Source organism: Bos taurus, chromosome 2 (assembly GCF_002263795.3).
Source record: "Bos taurus isolate L1 Dominette 01449 registration number 42190680 breed Hereford chromosome 2, ARS-UCD2.0, whole genome shotgun sequence".
Taxonomy (NCBI): Eukaryota; Metazoa; Chordata; class Mammalia; order Artiodactyla; family Bovidae; genus Bos; species Bos taurus.
The window spans coordinates 69,496,051-69,516,510 of NC_037329.1; the positions used below are offsets into that span (position 1 = coordinate 69,496,051).

At 43.9% G+C, this 20,460-nt stretch overlaps 1 protein-coding gene across 1 annotated transcript; it reads left to right on the plus strand.

Moving 5' to 3' along the window:
- The first annotated feature begins 252 nt into the window (after positions 1 to 252).
- Positions 253 to 16,875, plus strand: DDX18 (DEAD-box helicase 18). The gene is made up of 14 exons (XM_005202547.5): positions 253 to 399; positions 2,572 to 3,129; positions 5,555 to 5,695; positions 7,081 to 7,216; positions 7,803 to 7,903; positions 8,023 to 8,222; positions 8,315 to 8,429; positions 10,275 to 10,414; positions 11,445 to 11,606; positions 11,943 to 12,095; positions 12,709 to 12,822; positions 14,178 to 14,234; positions 14,557 to 14,734; positions 15,188 to 16,875. Exons 1-14 carry the CDS (start codon positions 315 to 317, stop codon positions 15,328 to 15,330), a joined length of 2,283 nt encoding a protein of 760 aa, XP_005202604.1. The 5' UTR covers positions 253 to 314; the 3' UTR covers positions 15,331 to 16,875.
- Positions 16,876 to 20,460: the final 3,585 nt, after the last annotated feature.

The following is a 20,460-nucleotide window of genomic DNA, read 5'->3' on the forward strand; positions in this document are numbered from 1 at the left end:
CCCAGGGAAGCTCAAACAAAACCAAGTAGCAAGGGTGCGCGCAGCTGGCTCAGATACAACGGGAACCCCGTGCCGGGTCGCGCCTCCTTTCCCCGAGAGGGCGCTGCACAGAATCCTTTCTCCAAGGGTAGGACGGCGCGCGCGCCCGGAAGCACTTCCACCCCGGACGCATTTCCTCTACGCACCAAGGGTGCTCCCATGACGCATTTCCGGCTGGCTGCACTGAGCACGTGTGACTCGAGAGGAAGTAACGTCATTTGGGAGAGCCGAAAAGCTGGGCTGTGGCGCCGCGGTGAAGGCTCTTTATCTACAACATGTCTCATTTACCGATGAAACTTCTACGCAAGAAGATCGAGAAGCGGAACCTCAAATTGCGACAACGAAACCTAAAGCTCCAGGGTGAGCTGCGCTGAACCTCTCGGCGGCCCGGGTTGTGGAGGGAGCCTGCACGTGGGCCGTGGCGCGCTACGGACTTGGTGACTGCGGCCCCGGTGTGGCGCTGTCAGCTTCCCCCGGAGCACGCGTGTTTGGGGAGCGGGGAGAGGCAACCCTGGGCAGCGCAGGTGCCGGCCCAGCGCAGGTGCTGACTCTGCGTTGCCCAGATCTTTCAACATCAGTTTCTCTTTTCAGAACGCGGACAGGACCCCGGTTGATTTTCTTTCCAGCTGTGCTTGCAGCTGAACCAGGCTGCCCCATTTCCACCCTCCCTATTCCGATTCCTTCACGACCTCTAGGATCCACCTCATCCCCAACCCCCATTTCCCAGCAGACACGTGGGACTTTCTCATCCCCACGCATCTTCCTTTCACATCATCGATTTCTTGTGTGTATCGTTTCAAAACAAGCTGGCTGTCTCTCACTTCACGGACATGCCTGGTACCCTTGCTTTCGCCTATCTACCTGCACTCTGTCTCGACTCCTGCAGAACTTCCTCTCCTAAAGTGTCTCATGCGCGGTCATACGCGTGATGCATATGCTCGTGCCCTGTCTTCCCGCTACTCCTCACTTTAAGTTACACATTTCTTGGGAGCTTCTGCGTATTTGTGTCCATAACAAAGACCATTGCAAAGCATTTTACCTGAATGTGCTGCAGTCCATGAGGTCGCTAAGAGTCGGATACGACTGAGCGACTTCACTTTGACTTCACTTTCATGCATTGGAAAAGGAAATGGCAACCCACTCCAGTATTCTTGCCTGGAGAATCCCAGGGACGGGAGAGCCTGGTGGGCTGCCGTCTATGGGGTCGCACAGAGTCGGACACGACTGAAGCGACCTAGCAGCAGCAGCACGTTTCTTTACCTACCTCGGTTGCAGTCCTAACTTCCTTACAGGGGAGCAGACATCTTGAAGTTAATTATGTCAGCCTTTTTAGGTCTTGTATAACAGCAGTCCCTAACCTTTTTGGCACCAGGGACTGGTTTCATGAAAGACAGTTTTTCATGGTGATTAGTGGGGCCGGGGCGGGGAGGTGGGAGTCAGCGGTTCCAGATGATTCAAGCCCGAATTACATTTATTGTGCACTTTATTTCTATTATTGTTATATCAGCTCCCACCTAAGATCATCAGGCATTAGATCCCAGAGGTTGGGGACCTCTGCCCTGTTAGACTTAAGACCCCCTAGGGCAATGTTGGAGGCATACTGCCTTACAGTAGTTGGTTTTGTACAGAGATCAGTTGATTGAAAGAAATCCTGGAGGAGGGAACAAGTGTGTGAATTTTAGGAATAATGTTTTTTAAGTCCCCTAATGTTTACATTTCCTATGGAATAACAAAGCATTGCTGACTACGTCCGGAGAAGGCAGTGGCACCCCACTCCAGTATTCTTGCCTGGAAAATCCCATGGATGGAGGAGCCTCCTAGGCTCCAGTCTATGGGGTCGCTAAGAGTCAGGCACGACTGAGCGACTTCACTTTCACTTTTCACTTTCATGCATTGGAGAAGGAAATGGCAACCCACTCCAGTATTCTTGCCTGGAGAATCCCAGGGACAGAGGAGCCTGGTGGGCTGCTGTCTATGGGGTCGCACAGAGTCGGACACGACTGAAGCGACTTAGCAACAGCAGCAGCAGCTGACTACGTCTTGGTAGTTTAAGATAACAAAAGGTAGTACTTTGTCAATGTATAAACAGAAACTTGTAAAACATTGTTAGGCATTTATGTACAATAAATATCAAGGCAAATAAGTAGTTTCATCAACAGAATTTTCAGTTCACTGACAGCTGAGAAAGATTTGTCAAATACCTAATATGTATGTTTTGTAAGTACCATTGTTTGGTCCCATCTGTTTAAATATTTAACCTCATTGAAGTTTTCTTGTTTCAGACTTTTGACTCCTTATCAACAGAGAGGTGGTTTTTTTGAAGTTACAAAATCAATGCAGCATTCTCTCCCTGTTTTTAATTTATTTGTGCTGCAGTGGAATACTATAAAACTGGAACTCATTTTAATGTACACAACAGGAAAGTAAAAGCTAGATCATTTCAGTACTGGAAGCCATGGCATTCCATGAGGGATTGCAGGGTCTCTAAGCAAGCCTCTCCTTTGTCATGATGTGTTTTCCCTTTTTAAACAGGTGCCTCAGCCGTGAGCCTGTCAGAAACTCAAAATAGAGATGTGCCTGAAGAAACAGTGGGAGATGGAAAAGTTAAAAAGTCCTTAAAGCAGTCTGTGAGTGTGGGCTTGTCAGAAGCCCCAAATGGAGATATAGCTAAAGAAACAGTAGGAAGCAGAAAAGTTAAAAAGTCCCTAAAACAACCTATGAGTGCTGGGTTGGCAGAAACCCAAAATGGAGACACATCTGAAGAAGCAGGAGTAAGTGGAAAAGTGAAGAAGTCCCGAAAACAATCTATGAATGCAAGCGTGTCGGAAGCCAGCAATGGAGTCCTGCCTAGGGAAGCCACGGAAAATGTCAAAGCTAAAAAATCTGTTAAAGAGTCTGTAAATGTAGGCATGTCAGAAGCCCAAAATGGAGATGTTTTTAAAGAAACAGGGGAAAATGTCAAAGTTAAAAAAGCCTCCAAGAAATCTACCACATTGACCAGTGGAGAAGCAGCAATGCAGTCTCCCAATTCAGAATCAAAAAAGAAGAAGAAGAAGAAAAAGAGAAAAGTAGTGGATGATGCTGGGCCTGGTATGTACTTTTATTTTTTTTAACTTAAGCCATTAAGTTTTTCAAGTTATCATTCTGCCTTTCCTCTTTTTATTGTAATGTCCACATGACATGCAAGGCTCCCCCCCCACCCTTACTGGCATGCAAGAAACCAGCCTGGTAGCTAGAGGAAACATCAGAGGAAGGTGCAGTTTAAGTTTTCTCAGAATACTGCTCTTCTTTGGCAGTTAACTGTCTGACCTTTTTATAAAGTGTACTCTGACATAATATTTTAGATCTACCTATTTCCAAAGAGAATTGTGGAATTACTGACACTAAAGAAATCCGAGCTGGTTTAGAATCCATCTTCTTGAGTCTTTATGAATCAGAGACTTAACATTAATGATTCTTTCACTCACCTCTTTTTTCCCCTGTTTCCTTTTTCCCCACATTAAATTCCTATCTATTCAAAGCAGCATAATGATAATTAAAGTATGCAAAAATAGCAACTGGGAAACTTCTGAATAAATGGAACATTAATTTCCTAGTGAGTAGAATGGCCAGGATTGGGGAAGAGGGGTACTTTCATTTAGAAGATTATTGGACTGAATAAGTTTAGGTGAAAGAACAGGCATTTTAATTGAACTGTGAGTAGGCAGAGATTTCAGGGGAGGGTCGAACAGGTATCAGCAAACTGTTCAGCCTTCTGCCTGTTTTTGCAGACATGCTTAACCGGAACCCAGTGATACCCATTTGTTTACTTGACCTTTGTGATGACAGACCATACAGCCTACAAAACCTAAAGTGTTTACAGATCTGGTTCTTTGTAGATAACATTTGCCAACTCCTGTGTTAGCATGTCCTATTCACCTTTTGTCGGAAATAAAGTTTTCATCTAGAAAGATGCTTTGGATTTTTCAGACATGCCTGGCTGTGTTTTTACTGCCTATAGACTATAATGCGTTTGTAAATTATGAGAAACTGCTTAAACAGAAAGTGAAACAAGACAGAGACTAAAGCGTGAGGATTGACATTACAATTTTGATTTAAAGTGATTGTAATCCTGTTCTAAAATTGTTAGTGCCTTTGGGATTCTTATTCTGAGTATGCTGGAGGAAGTGAAATTTCTACTCTGAAGCACTGAATCACAGGACTGGAAATTTAAATCCTATTGATAACCTTGAAGAACTGTTTTAACAAGAAGAGAAGTCATAAGCCTTGAAGTCCAGCTGATAGTATTCATGGCCTTTGAACGTGTGGGTCGTACAGAGTTGATCATTTCCCAGAAAGGTGGTCATAAGGTCCAAGGAAGAGGCCAGTCCTGGGTTATAGAGTCCTGAGTTCCGGTTTAGGTCAATTCTGTTCTAACTAACATCACTAACTGCCATGAATTTTTAAAAGCACAGCATGGAGTTAACCTATTTGGCCCAGAGTAGAACATTTAAGAGCATGATGGGAGGTAGGACTAGGAAGGTAGTTTAGGGGACTGTGTTTTGAAAGTTGTGAATGTATGCTAAGAATGAAGAGCTAGGAAGCCTTCCCTCTCCTCTTATCACTTACATTCAAGGAAGCAGCCAGCCAGTTTCTGTCACCCAGCTGAGTAGGTTGTTGCCCTTGCTTTGTAATCTGTCTCAAGTAGTATAAAGAGCCTTTTGTGTTTCTGTTCCCCTTTAAGACAAAATTAGCTTTTATAGAAAATTTGTGTTATGAGAGGAAAAAGTGCTTGTTATGGGTTTTTTTTTTAATTAGTAACTTGACCTTGTCTCCTTAATGAATTTTATAGAATTGGGAGTGTTTAGTTCAGCTTATAAAAAATTTCTTACTTAAGACAGTATAATAAGTAGTAAGTCAGAGAAGGAAGTATTATATCACTTATATGTGGAATCTGAAAAAATAGTACAAATGAACTTACAAAACAGAAACAGACTCAGAAACATAGAAAACAAATGTATAGTTACCAAAGGGGAAGGGGGGATGAATAAGTTGGGAGTATGGGATTAATAGGTGTTACTACCATCTATAATAGATGATAAGGATTTACTGTATAGCACAGGGAACCATTCAATATAATGAAGGATTTTTTTCTAAATATCAGTAATGCATATACCTATAACGTATGCATAACTGAATCAGTTTGCTGTTTACCTGAAACCAACACAATATTGTAAATCAACTATACTTTAATAAATACATATACTGTATGTAGTATATATGTATATATATATACACAAAGAAGCCTAAAAAATAAAGCTTTGTTAGCAGATCTGCGTGTACTGCTGAGTTTTTTAATACAGCCAGATTTTTTTTAATCAGGAAAAAGAGGTTCTTAGCAAATTAAAACTGTAAATGTGTTAAGCTTTTGAAAATATGCCTTTTTTTTTTTTGCATCACACATCTGTTATTTTATGATCTCATTTGGTATTCTTGTTTTTAAAAAATTGGGGGGTATTTGTCCTTTAAACCAAAGATTCCAAAAAAGCAAAAGCTGAGGACATAGGAGAGGCTGAAGATGGTGCCCAGGCTCCTGAAGAAACAGAAAACCGTGTGGAGAAGCCAGATGACGAGGGTGAGGACAGCGAAGTGCCCAGCCTGCCCCTGGGACTGACAGGTGATTATCAAAGTGTTTTTCCAGGTAGATTTCTAAAGTGTCACACCTCCCTGGATTATAGAATTTAAAGGTTCAGTTGTAGCATTTATTGACAAGACATGGTTTTATATCTAATTGCTGCTTTTTATCTTCCACATTGTGTGCTTTAGTTCTTATTTCTTTCTCTATATTTCCTTTTTCTTTATTCCTAACATTAGATATTGTGACATGCACACAAATAGCTCTCAGGGTCCTCTATGTCTTTGGTTTGTCACTTTCCATGTTACAGTAGGAAAGTCATTGGCATGGAAGTCTGGAGCCCAGAGGTTTAATGCTGGCTCCATTACTAACAGACAAGGATGAAATTAACATTACTGAGGGGCGTGTGCCAGGGTCACCTCTTCTGACCTCCATTTCTTTATCTGTAAAGTCAAGAGTTTAGAATCAATTGCTCCTATCTAGAAACGTCTAGCAGTTACTTGAGTTATTTGGTTTGAGGTTTTTGTTTATTAAAATAGTGAAGCCCACAACCCAACCTTTGCAATCAGAATTGCAAAGGTTATTACGGCAGTGGTTCTCAAGCAGGGTAATTTTACCTCCTAAGTAGGGGGACCCATCCCAGTTTTCCCATTTAAGGGGGTGCAACCCTTCAACCTCCTCTGTCCCAGGTAAACAATGGGAGCAGGTGACAAGTGTCCAGTGAGTAGAGGTCAGAGACGCTGCAGGACCTCCTATAATGCATAGGACAGCCTCTCACAGCAAAGAATTATCCATCCCAAGATGTCAGTGGTGCCAGGGTTGCCAGCGCCTGGGTTATAGCTGGGGTGTGTGTTGAGCAGGGAGCTCCCAGGTAGTCTGATGCCTTCCCCTGCTGGTGACCCACCGCACACCTGATATATAGGTACATTCTCACCATCTGGGGCCATCTCTGACTCTTCTCAGTTGTGTTTTTTGGAGAGTTGCTATTTGGATTGATTTCATACTCAGTTTTTATACTGAGTGTTTTCTTTCTTTCTTGCAGACTTCCTAAACATTTCATTTCTCTCTGAATTTTCCCCTGAAAGCCTCACACCACCACCCCTGCCCCAGTGTGCCCCCACCTTAGCATTTTTATTTCACATAAGTCCCTTGATTGTACCACCTCGCCAACTCTTTGTTATTTCATTACAGTATAGGCTTTAGATTACACAGCCATTAGCAGTGGAGAAACTTGCAACAAGTATAAGATCTTTTTCTTGTTATATAGGAATGGTTGGTGTTTAGTCTTTTCTTATTGGAAGAAGCTCTTCTAAAGAAGCTTGACATCAACCCAGTAATGTTTTCAATCAGCAAAACAAATTTAGGAAACGCAATATTAACTATTCAGAAAAGGTAAATTTGTTAATGATAAACTGTCTTCTGTTTAGGAGCTTTTGAGGATACTTCATTTGATTCTCTGACTAATCTTGTCAATGAGAACACTCTGAAGGCAATAAAAGAAATGGGCTTTACAAACATGACTGAAATTCAACATAAAAGTATCAGACCACTTCTGGAAGGCAGGTATGGTTAACATTGAGGTTTGGGCATTGGTCCTGGGCTTCCCAAGTGGCGCTAGTGGTAAGGAATTTACCTGCCAGTGCAGGAGATAGAAGAGATGCGGGTTTGATCCCTGAGTCAGGAAGATCCCCTGGAGAGGGAAATTCTTGCCTGGGAAATCCCATGAATAGAGGAGCCTGGTGGGCTACAGTCCATGGGGTCGCAAAGAGTTGGACATGCCTGAGCACGCACACATACACACACTTAATATCTCTGTTTTTAGTGCCAATAGTTCGGGGAAAAAATACCAGTATGTTCTATGGATCTCACATTGTGTTTGATAATATACCTAACCTTCATTTAAGGCTTTAGGTTATTTATTGATGTTGGAGAAAAGTGTTCACTTCTGTTTTTAGCACAATTGTTATTTCTGAGTTAAGTGTTTAACCCACATGATTGATTTCAGTGATAGAGAAGGTGGGGACTCTTTTCTTGTTATAATCTAGCCTCAATGCCTCAAACATGTGTCGTAGTCCATGGTAGGTATTCAGTAAATACTTGCTGCATGAGTAGAGCAAATATGTTTCTCCTTTTCTGTTTTATTTTTTAGGGATCTTCTAGCAGCTGCAAAAACAGGCAGTGGTAAAACGCTGGCATTTCTCATCCCTGCAGTTGAACTCATTGTTAAGTTAAAGTTCATGCCCAGGAATGGTAAGCCTGTGAGCCCGCTGTCTCTGTGAGAATCTTACTAGAAGTCTGTCATGACTGTGGGCGCACTCCTGGTGTAACTACAGTTTGACTTTGACCATATATCCTGTTTTACTTTTTAGGAACAGGAGTCCTTATTCTCTCACCTACTAGGGAACTGGCCATGCAGACTTTTGGTGTCCTTAAGGAGCTGATGACACACCATGTTCACACATACGGGTTAATAATGGGTGGCAGTAACAGGTCTGCTGAAGCTCAGAAGCTTGCCAATGGGATCAACATCGTCGTGGCCACACCAGGCCGTCTCCTGGACCACATGCAGGTAAGAGGACACTGTCGTGAAGCCCCATCTTCTGTCTGTGTGAAACGTACACTTCGCAGCTAACAGTCTTTTTCTGTCCTTTGTCTTGTCAGAATACCCCAGGGTTTATGTATAAAAACCTACAGTGTCTGGTTATTGATGAGGCTGATCGTATCTTGGATGTTGGGTTTGAAGAGGAATTAAAGCAAATCATTAAACTTCTGCCAAGTAAGTGGGTTGCATCTTCATGTGGTTTGCAGAGCAGCTGTTGGAAGTAGTTGAGAATTTTTCCTGTATGAAAACTGTTAATGTCAGCATTTTAATTTAACCAAGTGAGGTTGTTGTGCTGGTCAGCCTTAGAGGTAGTTTGCGATATATACATCGATCTTACTGGTAACTTACTACAATGGTTTTGCCATTTGAGAGCTTACAGTGCAAGTTAAACAGTTTTAACGTATGTCTCGTTCCTGTCCATCCCTGCCACTCCATCTCTCATCCTCCAGTAGTCATCGACTTGGCGCCCTCTGTGTTATGTTTAAGTCGTATGTACCTTGGTTATAGTACTTGAAACATTTATAAACTGCTTATATCTATAACAGTGTGGTTCCGTGCCTTATACGATTTGTTTCTTACTGCTTCATCGAGGTATAATTAACATCATAATCTTTACATGTTTTTACATGTAAAGATTGTTATGTTTTAAGTATATAATTTGATACATTTTGTCCTGTTTACACCTTGAAGCCATCACCACAGTCAATACAGTGAATATTCTCATAACTCTCAAAGAGCACTTTATGTCCCTTTGTGGTCCCTCCCTCTCTCCCTCAGTAGCAACAGCCCTCCCCTGCTTACAACCACTGCTCACAGGTCTCCTCTCTCACAGGTGGCTGTTGGTCTGCCCTCCGTCAGTGTAGATCAGTTTGCATTTTTCAGGGATTCGTATGAATGGAATCATGGTATTACTGTCTTTTTGTCTCTTCTTGTGCTCAGCAAATTCTGTGATTTGTCTGTGCCATTACATTTTCAATAGTTCTTTGCTTTGTTCCTCCCTGGCATTCTATTGTTTAAATATGCCACAACTTGTTTATCCATTTAATTGTTGATGGATGACTGGGTTGTTAACAGTTTTGGTCTGTTACATATAAGGTGGCTATGAACATCCACCTACAACTCTTTATGGGTGTATATCGCCTTTTCTGTGGTGTGATTATCTAGGAATGGAGTGACGGGTGTTACGTTTAATTTGTATCATTTTACATCCCCATCAGCAGAGTATGGAAGTTCCAGTCGTTCCTGTTAAGTCGTTTCGTTAAGTCTTGAAATTAGGTAGTGTTAATCCTCCAACTTTGTTAATTTGTTTGTCTGTTCCCATCGTTTGCATTTCTGTATGAATGTTAGAATGTTTGTCAGTCTCTGTAATATCGATCATTGGTGGAAGATAAAGTTGGGTCCTTCAGCACATGAATGAGGTAGATCTCCATTTATCAGCTTCCTAATTTCTCTCAGAAGTGTTTCAGAGTTTTCACTGTACAGGTTTTTTCATACCTTACATGTAAAAATTTTCCCTTTATTGTTTTCATGTCTGATTGCACTGGCCAGACCCTCCAGTGTACTCCTGAGTAGAACTGGCGAAAGAACACATCTTTATCTCACTCCTGGTCTTAGGTGGGAAAGCATTCGGTCTCAGCACTAAGTGTGATGCAGATGCTGCACGTCTAGATGCCCTGTATAAGACTGAGGATGATCCCTTTCGTTCCTAGTCTGCTGTTTCTTAAATCAGGAATAAATGTTAAATTCTGATAGATGCTTATATTTCTGAATTTACTTTGCTAAAATTTTGTTAAAGATGAGTTGGAAAGCTGTCCTAAGTGAGCTTTAGCGGAAATTGTCCATTTCAACTCAGTTGTCAAATCTATAGACATAAAGTTGCCCTTGCTGTTCCTCTCTTACTGTCTATAGTGATACCATGTTTCTATTTTCTGAAAGTTCTACTTAGCGCATCTTTAGTTGTGAAGCAGTTCTAAAAATTCCCTGAAAAATTTGGGTTATTTTTCTATGGTTGTGTTTCAGCACGCAGACAGACCATGCTCTTCTCTGCCACACAAACTCGAAAAGTTGAAGACCTGGCGAGGATTTCTCTGAAAAAGGAGCCTTTGTATGTTGGTGTTGATGATGATAAAGCTAATGCAACTGTAGACGGTCTTGAGCAGGTACTTCTTGTCACTGCCTTCCATTTTAAGGATATCCTTTGATGTTTCCTTGGAAGTGTTTGGAGGATCCTCTAAAAAGCAAATGGGTTAACGAACTTAATAAAATACCACCAAGTTTATAGGAGTAAAATGAATTTTGTTGTTCAATAATATCTTGTGCTAAGATGTGAGGTGAGTTAGAAGGTGGAGAGGCTGGTTTCAAGCATGTAACTGTGGAAATGAGGTGACAAAGAGCCAAAACAGCTTGATTAAAAATAGAACTTTAAGATTGAGTCTTTTGATGAGTAAAATATTTCTTTCCTGTAACAATTTAGCTTACAAACCTTTCATTGGTTGTTTAGTTTTAAAAAATATATTCACCTAGCTTTGTGATCGGAGAAGGCAGTGGCACCCCACTCCAGTACTCTTGCCTGGAAAATCCCATGGACGGAGGAGCCTGGTGGGCTGCAGTCCATGGGGTTGCAACTGAGCGACTTCGCTTTCACTTTTCACTTTCATGCATTGGAGAAGGAAATGGCAACCCACTCCAGTGTTCTTGCCTGGAGAATCCCAGGGACGGCGGAGCCTGGTGGGCTGCCGTCTCTGGGGTCACAGAGTCGGACATGACTGAAGCGACTTAGCAGCAGCAGCAGCTTTGTGATATTGTTTAGGATAGTGCACTTCAGCTGTGGTTATTTAGGATCTTGCCTTTAAGGACCTTCTAAAAATGAATCATTGATACATTTTGAAGGTTCCAGTTAATAGAGGTATTGGTATTACTATGATTACAAGAACTTGATAACCAGTAGTCTCAGAAATACGGAAAATATTTAGTATCCAGTGATTATAGCCAATAAAAGGAATCGAAAGATTTAAAATCAGTCTTATTTTAGGACTGCATTATTATAATGAAGGTAGTAATTTTGCTATAGGTGAGGCTTAACAGTGTATACGCCATGTTAATCTGTTCTTTCCATCAGATTATATTGGTTCATGAAGTTCAAAGTGTCCATTCAATTATTTTGTGTCTGTTCACTTGAACCTCTTCTAGGGGTATGTTGTCTGTCCTTCTGAAAAGAGATTCCTCCTGCTCTTCACATTCCTTAAGAAGAACCGGAAGAAGAAACTAATGGTTTTCTTTTCATCCTGTAAGTCCGTGAAATACCACTATGAGTTGCTGAACTACATCGATTTGCCTGTCCTGGCCATTCATGTAAGTGGTTATGATAAGCTTATTACAAGCAGCTTACCCTTAGCGAGTTATGTAGGTTGTGGGGATTATGGTATTGTCCTTGCCTCCAAACATAGTTCTGAGTAATTTGGACAAATAACAGGTGATGGGTCCTGTGAGGAGGGAATTTTGCCGGGGGTGGGGGCAGGCAGTGGGAACCTGAAAGGAGGAACCGATGCCATCGCTTGGGGAAACAGGCCGGGTACTGAACTTGAAATAAAGCAGCTAACAGTTCCACAGTTTAGGGGTTCTACACCGAGACCTCCCACAAATAGTCTCAAATTTCCTCTTCCAATGGATGTTTTGTTTTGGTTCTAGGGAAGGCAAAAACAAAATAAGCGTACGACCACGTTCTTCCAGTTTTGCAATGCAGATTCAGGGATCTTGTTGTGTACAGACGTGGCAGCTAGAGGGCTGGATATTCCTGAAGTGGACTGGATTGTTCAGTATGACCCTCCAGATGACCCCAAGGTAACTGGCATCCTCTAGTTATCTCCCCAGGTTCCCTGAGAAGTACCCCATCCCATAGATTATTCCTTAAGCTGCTCCAGTCATGCTTCAGCGTACAGCCATACAGCGACTCTGCAGTATCTCAGTGATGCTCCCAGCGTTTAAGGCTTTCACAGGACCCAGAGAGGGTGTGTGCAAGGAAATTTGAGAGGCATCAGTGGGACTTGACTTAGGAACATTGCCTGCTTGGGGCAGTCTATTAAAGAGCAGTAGATGTCAGAGGAATAAAATGTGCTTATGGAGATAGATGCCAGTCTTTAGTATATGTAGTAAAATAAGTTTTTTTAGGTATTTTCAACAAAAGGTAGATTATATAAGTTGTCAGCCATTTGAATGTTTGCAAAAGCCCTTATGAAGTTGAAGCACACTTACTAGTCATTTGATTGGATCATAGAATTAATGTGAATGTCCTGTCCAGCTCTCCTTGGCCTCGGTACTATCTCTGTGGGGATGGTGCCTGCAGAAGGGATGGGGGACCACTAGCTTTGGGGAGCACGGTGATAGGCTGTGTGGCAAGCACCAAGGTTGCCGTGCAAGCCAGTGTATTACCTCAGGTGTTCTCTCTCCACCAAAGGAGTACATTCACCGTGTGGGCAGAACAGCCAGAGGCCTGAATGGAAGAGGGCACGCCTTGCTCATTTTGCGCCCTGAAGAATTGGGTTTCCTTCGCTACCTGAAGCAATCCAAGGTAAAGATCTTCACGTGGAAAACCTTACACTAGGGACAGATTCCTCTACGCAAGAATTGTTTGCCGGTGCACATGGCCTCAGGCACCGTTTCTAGTTGTGTCCAAGGGGTTCCTAGTTGTTACCATTCTGTTAGGACAGTTGGTGCAGCGGTTTAGCAAATGAGCCTTCTGTGGGTCTTGTCCAGGAAATATGAGCCAAAAACTACCCACAAAGCACTATGCTTGAGCCCTGTGTCACTCAGGGGGCGTCCCTGTCCCTAGTCTTCCCACAGCCCTGTTGGAAGCCTCCTCTGCTCCTGCTCCCCTCCTGTCTTCACCTCACCCAAAGCTGCAGGGAGGCCATCCCCTCCTACCCCTTCCCCTTCCGGGCCCCAGTCCTTGCCTGGCAGTTAGCGCTTTACTGTCTGTAATCTCGGACCAAAAAGATAACTTCAGCCCTGAATCCACCCTTTTGTCATGAGCTCCAGCATGGCTGCTGCATATTGCCTTTCCTTAGTCTGCTGTTTTGAAAAGTGGGTTCTGTTTTAACTCCTCTGATTCTGGGCTCAGTCCACCCTCCTCTGACTTTGGCCTTTGTGCTGCCGAGTCTTGTGAATGCTTGTCGGCCTTGTCTTTCCCGGCATTTGCCTCCTTGTTGGCACAGTGTTGCCTGGTGGATTTTCCCCCACCACCCAACTAGCAGCAGGTCCTAGAAATTGCCATCCCGCCTTTGCAGTTTTTCTCTAGCTACCTGGTTCCTGGTTCCTCTGGAAGGGTGTTGCTGATCTCATCCCTCCTTCGTGTGCCCCCAGCACAGGTGCTTATCAAGTTGTCTGCCCACTCACCTGTCTCCACCCAGGGCCTGGGACTCGGGTGGCTGTTCTTTTTCCCCAGCACCTGCATGGGCACTTTTCCAGTTGTCTCATAAGAGATGACTGGTAAGAAATCCCTCCTGTAGGAGTTGGTGGTCACAAACACCAGTTTCAGAAACCCTGGTGTCACAGACCCCCATCACAGGGCAGTGTGGTGTCAGGGCAGCTTTCCCAGCACTGAGAGAAGAGCTAGTGGTTCTGTAAACTAGAAGCTGAAAGCTGCTTCATCACATTGCATCCACAGAGATGTTTATTTAGAGAAGAGTGCATCAGTGCATATCATTGCCCCACTTAGTTTCACAGCTTTTCTTTGAGGAGGGTTCCATTCAGAGTGCATTAGGAGAGGGAAGGTACACCTCTCCCATTGGCATTGGGAGACAGGGAAACAGGTGTCTGGCCCATGAAATTGAAGTTCCACAAGCCTTAACCCTTCCGTCTCATCAGTGACTGATGAGTTGCATCAGACCAACCCGGTTTACTAACCTGCATGCTTTTGTTTTCTAGGTTCCATTAAGTGAATTTGAGTTTTCCTGGTCTAAAATTTCTGACATTCAGTCTCAGGTATGTGGGAGGGGTGGAGGGCGGGGGGGCATCCCAACCCTGCCTCTGTGGTGTCTCATTAACAGTCACTCTCCCCCAAGCCTCCCTTTCCATAAGTGGGAAGTCTGGACTTGAGTGACCATTGCTGTGTCCTGCGGTGCTGGTGAGCACATTCCTATACTGTCTACCTGGTTTCAGCCTGTACCTTACATGAATTTTGTCATTATTCTTACTGCACCCGGATTTTGCAGATATTACAAAGCTTGGAGCAAGTGTTTTGGAACAAATGTTATAGATGAATTGTGCTTCCTTGTATTAAAGCCAATATTTATTTCTGTTTCAGCTTGAAAAACTGATTGAAAAGAACTACTTCCTTCATAAGTCAGCCCAGGAAGCATATAAGTCATACATTCGAGCCTATGATTCCCATTCCCTGAAACAGATCTTCAATGTTAATAACTTAAATTTGCCTCAGGTTGCTCTGTCATTTGGCTTCAAGGTGCCTCCTTTTGTTGATTTGAGTATCCTTTTCTGTGTGGTTATAAATTTGTCCAGGAACTATGGGCCAGAAGCTTGACCAGGGGCTCTGGGGCTTAGCACTCAGGTTGGCTTGTGCTCTGGCTGAGGCCTGGGGCCCAGATGGTCATCTCAGGCACTGACCTCGTGTCAGTGCTTGCGTGGGGTAGTCAGGGTGGAGACGACAGAGACGAGACAGTTTATGGCTTTAAAAAAGGACAGTGGAATTTGAGTGGCAAAGAGAGCCAGGGAAGTTGTAATATGTTAAGTATTAACGGGGTTTAAAAATCCTACCTGCTAGTTTTAGCCCCCAGTCATGTGGCCACTCCTGATTCGAGTGTTCACATTGTGATGGCTCAGGGAGGGGTGGTGGGGCCCCAGGTATACAGCTGGCTGGTTCTCCCCTAGGTGGTGGTTTGGAGTTGGTTGTTGCTGGATTTCCTTAATGCCCCCTTTAGATGTGAATACCAATGACGGCAAAGTTAGAAAGCGAGGCGGTGGCGGTGGATTTGGCTACCAGAAAGCCAAGAAAGTCGAGAAGTCCAAGATCTTCAAACACATAAGCAAGAAGCCATCTGACAGCAGGCAGTTCTCTCACTGAAGACATACCTTTGTCCTGAAACGGATTTTCTTTTTCTTGCTGTAAGAAAGGAATTTGTGTTACTTTAGGATTTGGACTCATCTAACGAGTATGAATTGACTTGGGTTGCCGGCACTGAGGTTTCCAGTGAGTCTCCTTTTTGGGGATATAAAATAAAACAGGTTGCGATGCCTTGATTGCCCAAGAGCAAAGCAACGCATCTTTCTAGTCTTTGTGATGATAGGATATTTCTAAGTGTAAATCTTTTTTTTTCCCCAAACTTGTTACTGTTTTAATGTAATTCTTCTGGTACCTTGCCTTCCTAGTGTCTGAAGCCTCTTGTGACTTGGATTGCTGTGTCAGCCCGCCAGAAAGGGCAGGTGACCGGACACTGGACAGGTGGTGGTGGTGCAGAAAAATTGTCTCAATTGTTTTTTTGGTTTCAGTTTTTTCTTGGACCTTAACAGTAGTTTTTTGACCCCTCCTGAAAATGTTGCTGTGTGAAAGGGCAGAGAGCTTTGGGAAATCCCTAAGAAGCACCTTCAGTTAAGGGGGCACTGGGCTTTTATATGCCAGACTTTGAAACAATGAGCCTTTCTCCATTTTACTTTTTCAGGAGTAAGAAATATGGGTTGTCATTGTTATTTGAATAAAGCTGCCATAGCAGTCCTGACATTGAGAGGAGGTTGGGGGAAATCCCAGATATTTCAGTTTCATTTACAAGTGTAGTCTCTGCTGTTCTCCATTTGGTCACTTAGCAGACTGAGGCGCAAAGAGCGGTGGCACTCCTCAGTCAGATTTGTTTCTTTGAAGTGGTTTCGATTTTGATGAGTCCTTCCAACTCTAAATACTTCCAACAGTATTTAGAAGGCAAAAGCATCTTTTTGAGAAAAACTGCCTCTTCCAGACCCGTAAAACGAAAATAGATTTATGGTGAAAACTGAAAGTGAGCACACAGCAGAATAGCAAAGGCAGTGGTTTGGTCAGATGGGATTTTTGTTGTAGTAATTTTTGATTTCTGGTGTGTTTGATGTTTTATTTCTAGTGTGTTTTATAACTACAAAATGGTTATTACATTTTGTAGTAATTTAAAACCAAAGTTGCTAGCATCATTTTACCGTTGTACCAGTTAATATTCAGATTCCTATTAAATGTGCTAAGAATATTAAATGTCGAAGAAACAGTCTGGTAAACAGCATTCCAGTAGGTAAAGAATGATACTGTCCCACATCTGGGCTTGACCACCGTCCCCCTCGCTGGACATGTCCTGGGCTTCAGACCTTGATTGTTGGACTCCTAGCATTTAATACCTGTTTCTCTTTACAGTGACTTTTCTTTGTTTCAGAAATAATCATGTTTCAAAAAGTACACAAAAGCAGAGAAGAATATTTAATCACTGAACAGAAGCAAATACTGTTAATATTTTGATACTTAATCTTCCAGTGTTTTGTATATGTACTTTTAAATTTTTTTTATCAAAAGTGAAGTTAAATGATCCTCTACCCAGTATTTGTAACCATCTTGTTTCATAACTTATTTTCCTGTGTCATTAAACAATTACATCAACTTTGTATCATTTATTACTGCTTTCACCTTGCTTGGTCCAGCCTGGACTTGAGTCCTGGATGCCTGCCTATCCCACCCAGCCTGTCTCTCCTTGTTACATTGTGTCTGGTGTCCATTGGTCTTGCTATTTGTGAGAAAAGCATATAAACAGAAAGTGGAAAGATTATTCTTACTCCTATAATGGCTAACCTCAGGACTTGCTGGGAGTCCTATGTGAGATTATGCTCACAAGGCCAGTCCAGCCTAGGGACATCCAGACAACCTGCCTGGCCAGGATTCACATGGGAGAGAGCCAGTCACCAGAATCTGCAAGGCCCATTTGCACACAGAGAAGACCGCTTAAGTCCCTGTGCAAAGAGCACAGCTGCAGGTGGCGTGTGTGGGGCCATTAATTTGACGAACAGGATTGAATGGTCTCTATCCAGCAAGGCCAGGCAGCATCACTATCCAAGTAGGAACCTTTAGGTCCTGCGGGCTGCAGGTGGTGTCGTCATTGCAATTTCTAGATTTCTTTTAGTCTTAACTGCCCAGGTGCAAGCTGAATTCAAATTTAAAAGGGTCTTGTTTATTCAAAAATTCGTAGTAGTTAAAAAGTCTGGGACCAGAATGCCTGGATTCCAATTCCAGTTTTGTTTCCTGGGCCTATTAAATGAGTATAACAAAGAATACCAAAACCTGCTTTGTAAGGTGGTATGAATTGAATGTAGTAACATGTAAGGTACTAGGATGGTGTCCAGTATAAAGCACTCGGTACCTGTTGGCTGTCTTTATCAGTACATAAATCCTACACGGAAGGCCCGCTTCCCAACAGCAGTAGGTACACGGACTCTGAAAAGCCTGAACCAGCTTGGGCCTTTTGGAGAATAGACCAAGGATTTTTGACAGTCCAGGTCCCCTGGAATTCTGATCAGACCTAGGTTTTGGGAAGTGTTCCAATCCTGTCATACCTTCTTAAGACAACCATCAGGTAGATTGATGCAGTTTTCAAGGCTACTCTTCAGACTAGGTATTCTGGTAGAACAATGACTTCATAAACCATAAATCTTTATGAATTAAGAGCCTGCTAGGTGCCAGAAACTGTGGAAGACACAGATGCATATGGCTGAGCTCTTAGGAACCTTGGAGGTCTAGAGAAGTTGTCATGAGCAATTGTAACATTGTTTTCCAAGTCATGTGACAGATGCAGATACATAGAGATATCCCAGCTATTTCTAAGCCTGGAAATTGCATCCTTGGATTCTGGCAGACTTCAGCTGAAAAAGGTGTTGGAACCTTCTCCATCTATGGATGACAGACTGTTGTTCTGGGACATGAGTTCCCAAATGCCACACAATGTACCACACAAGAAACCCTGAGAATTTTAAGATTTTTCTTGCCCCATGCCCAAGAGATTTAGCAGAGCAAAGGAATTGGTGATTCTCAGCACGCTGGGTGTGAGAACATCCAGTCTAGAATACAAACACATACACGATCTTGGTAAACCTTGTAATGCTATCATCTTGCAAAATAAAAATGCCCAAGACAGGAAATGGTGTTAGTGTATTTAGTTATCCACAAAGCAGGGTGGCAAGAGGAAACACCTAAGACTTCTGGTAAGAAACAGCTGTGCCTTTGTTTGAATGCCTCATGTGGGAAAGCACAGCTTAGGGCAGCCTTGGCCCCCATGTCTCCCCTAGACAGGCAGAGTCTCAAGATTCCCTGACAGTGCTCCATTCAGTTGGGATCCAGTTGGTTGGTGTTCACACAGGAGATGTCACATAGAGACAGCCATTCTCTCTAGGACCCAGCATCTTCATTTGTTCGAGGGGCCGAGGATCATCTGATCTCCTGCCTGTGTTCAGAGAGCATGCCATGTAAGTCCTCCTGGGTTGTCAGGATCACCTCCCATTGGAAAGCAGAAAAGCCTCCCCTGTAGTCAGAAGGGCTATAATTTATGTATAAACGGAAAGGCTTCCCAGGTGGTCAAGAACCCATCTGCCAATGCAGGAAACAGAGCGTGCGTTCAATCCCTGAACTGAGAACAACAGAAAAGGGATCGGATGGGTCAGAAACAGAACAATGTCTTTTCGGACTTTTCTTGCTGTTGTACACCCTCTCCCCACGTTGAAAACGTCATGGTTTCAGATGCTTTAGGCCAGTAAAGCTAGGGAGGTGTCATACAATTCCTGCGAGTCCGCATCGCGCCAGCAGGGAGCGCCTTCAGCCGGCAGACCCCTCTGCGCCGGATCCCCGGATTGATCGTCCTCAATTTGTTGGCACAAGAGGACGACAGGGAGGTCCCTACCGCTACCCGGGGGAGAGTGGGGGCGGCCACTCGCCAGGCTCCATCCTGCTCAGGGTAGGCGCGTGTGTCCCTAGATGCAGATGGGACACAGCAGCGAGCCTGCGCCCTTGATCCCCGACAGAGCGGGCGGTGCTGGCCAGGGCACAGGAGGCGTGGCTCGCAGCCCTGTTGTTCACCAGGGCCGTCTTGCCTGGAAAATCCCCATGGACAGAGGAGCCTGGCTGGCCGCAGTCCATGGAGTCGGAGTCAAACGCGACTTTAGTGATTGAGCACGCAGGGTGATAGAGGAATATTTTTAAAGGTCAGAAACCGCACGAGCAGTGGTCTCAACTTTGTTCAGATAAACTGTATTTGAGCATCTAATAAGGGTAAACCAGGTAATAACTAGACCAGGTAGCTCAGCTGGTAAAGAATCTGCCTGCAATGCAGGAGACCCTGCTTCCATTCCTGGATTGGGAAGATCCTCTGGAGAGGGGATGTGCTACCCACTCCAGTATTCTTGGGCTTCCCTGGTGGTTTAGCTGGTAAAGAATCCACATGCAATGTGGGAGACCTGGGTTGGATCCCTGGGTTGGGAAGATCCTGGAGAAGGGAAAGACTATCTACTCTGGTATTCTGGCCCGGAGAATTCCATAGACTACAGTCCATGGGGTTGCAAAGAGTCGGACAGGACTGAGTGACTTTCACTTTATGACTTGCCTGGTGGCTCAGACTGTAAAGAGTCTGCATGCAGTGCAGGAGACCTGGGTTCAATATAGGTTCAGTCCCTAGGTTGGGAAGATGATCTGGAGAAGGAAATGGCAACCCACTCCAGTGTTCTTGCCTGGAGGATCCCACGGACCAGGGAGCCTGGTGGGCTGCCACCTATTGGGTCGCACACAGTCAGACATGACTGAAGTGACTTAGCAGCAGCACACAAGGATTCTATGAACCAATATGATAAGCCTTTCAGAAATGTTCACTGCTATTAGCAGAAAAGGACATGTACTTTTGGAAGCAATGAGAGTCCAGGCGGAGAACCTGGGCAGAAGTCAGAGAAAGGAGGCTGGAAAGCCAAGCCATGAAGTTTGGATTTCAATTTGGTTTGCAATGGAGAAAAAGCAGGTGCTATATCAAATTGGGCATCAGGATTCGTGCTGGCTAATGGGTGTTTACGGTGGAGCTATTGTTCCCTTGTGGCTTAGCCACTCAGTCATGCCTGACCCCCTGGACTGTACCCAGGCTCCTCTGTCCATGGGATTCTCTAGACAAGAATACTGGAGCAGGTTGCCATTTCCTCCTGCAGAGGATCTTCCTGACCC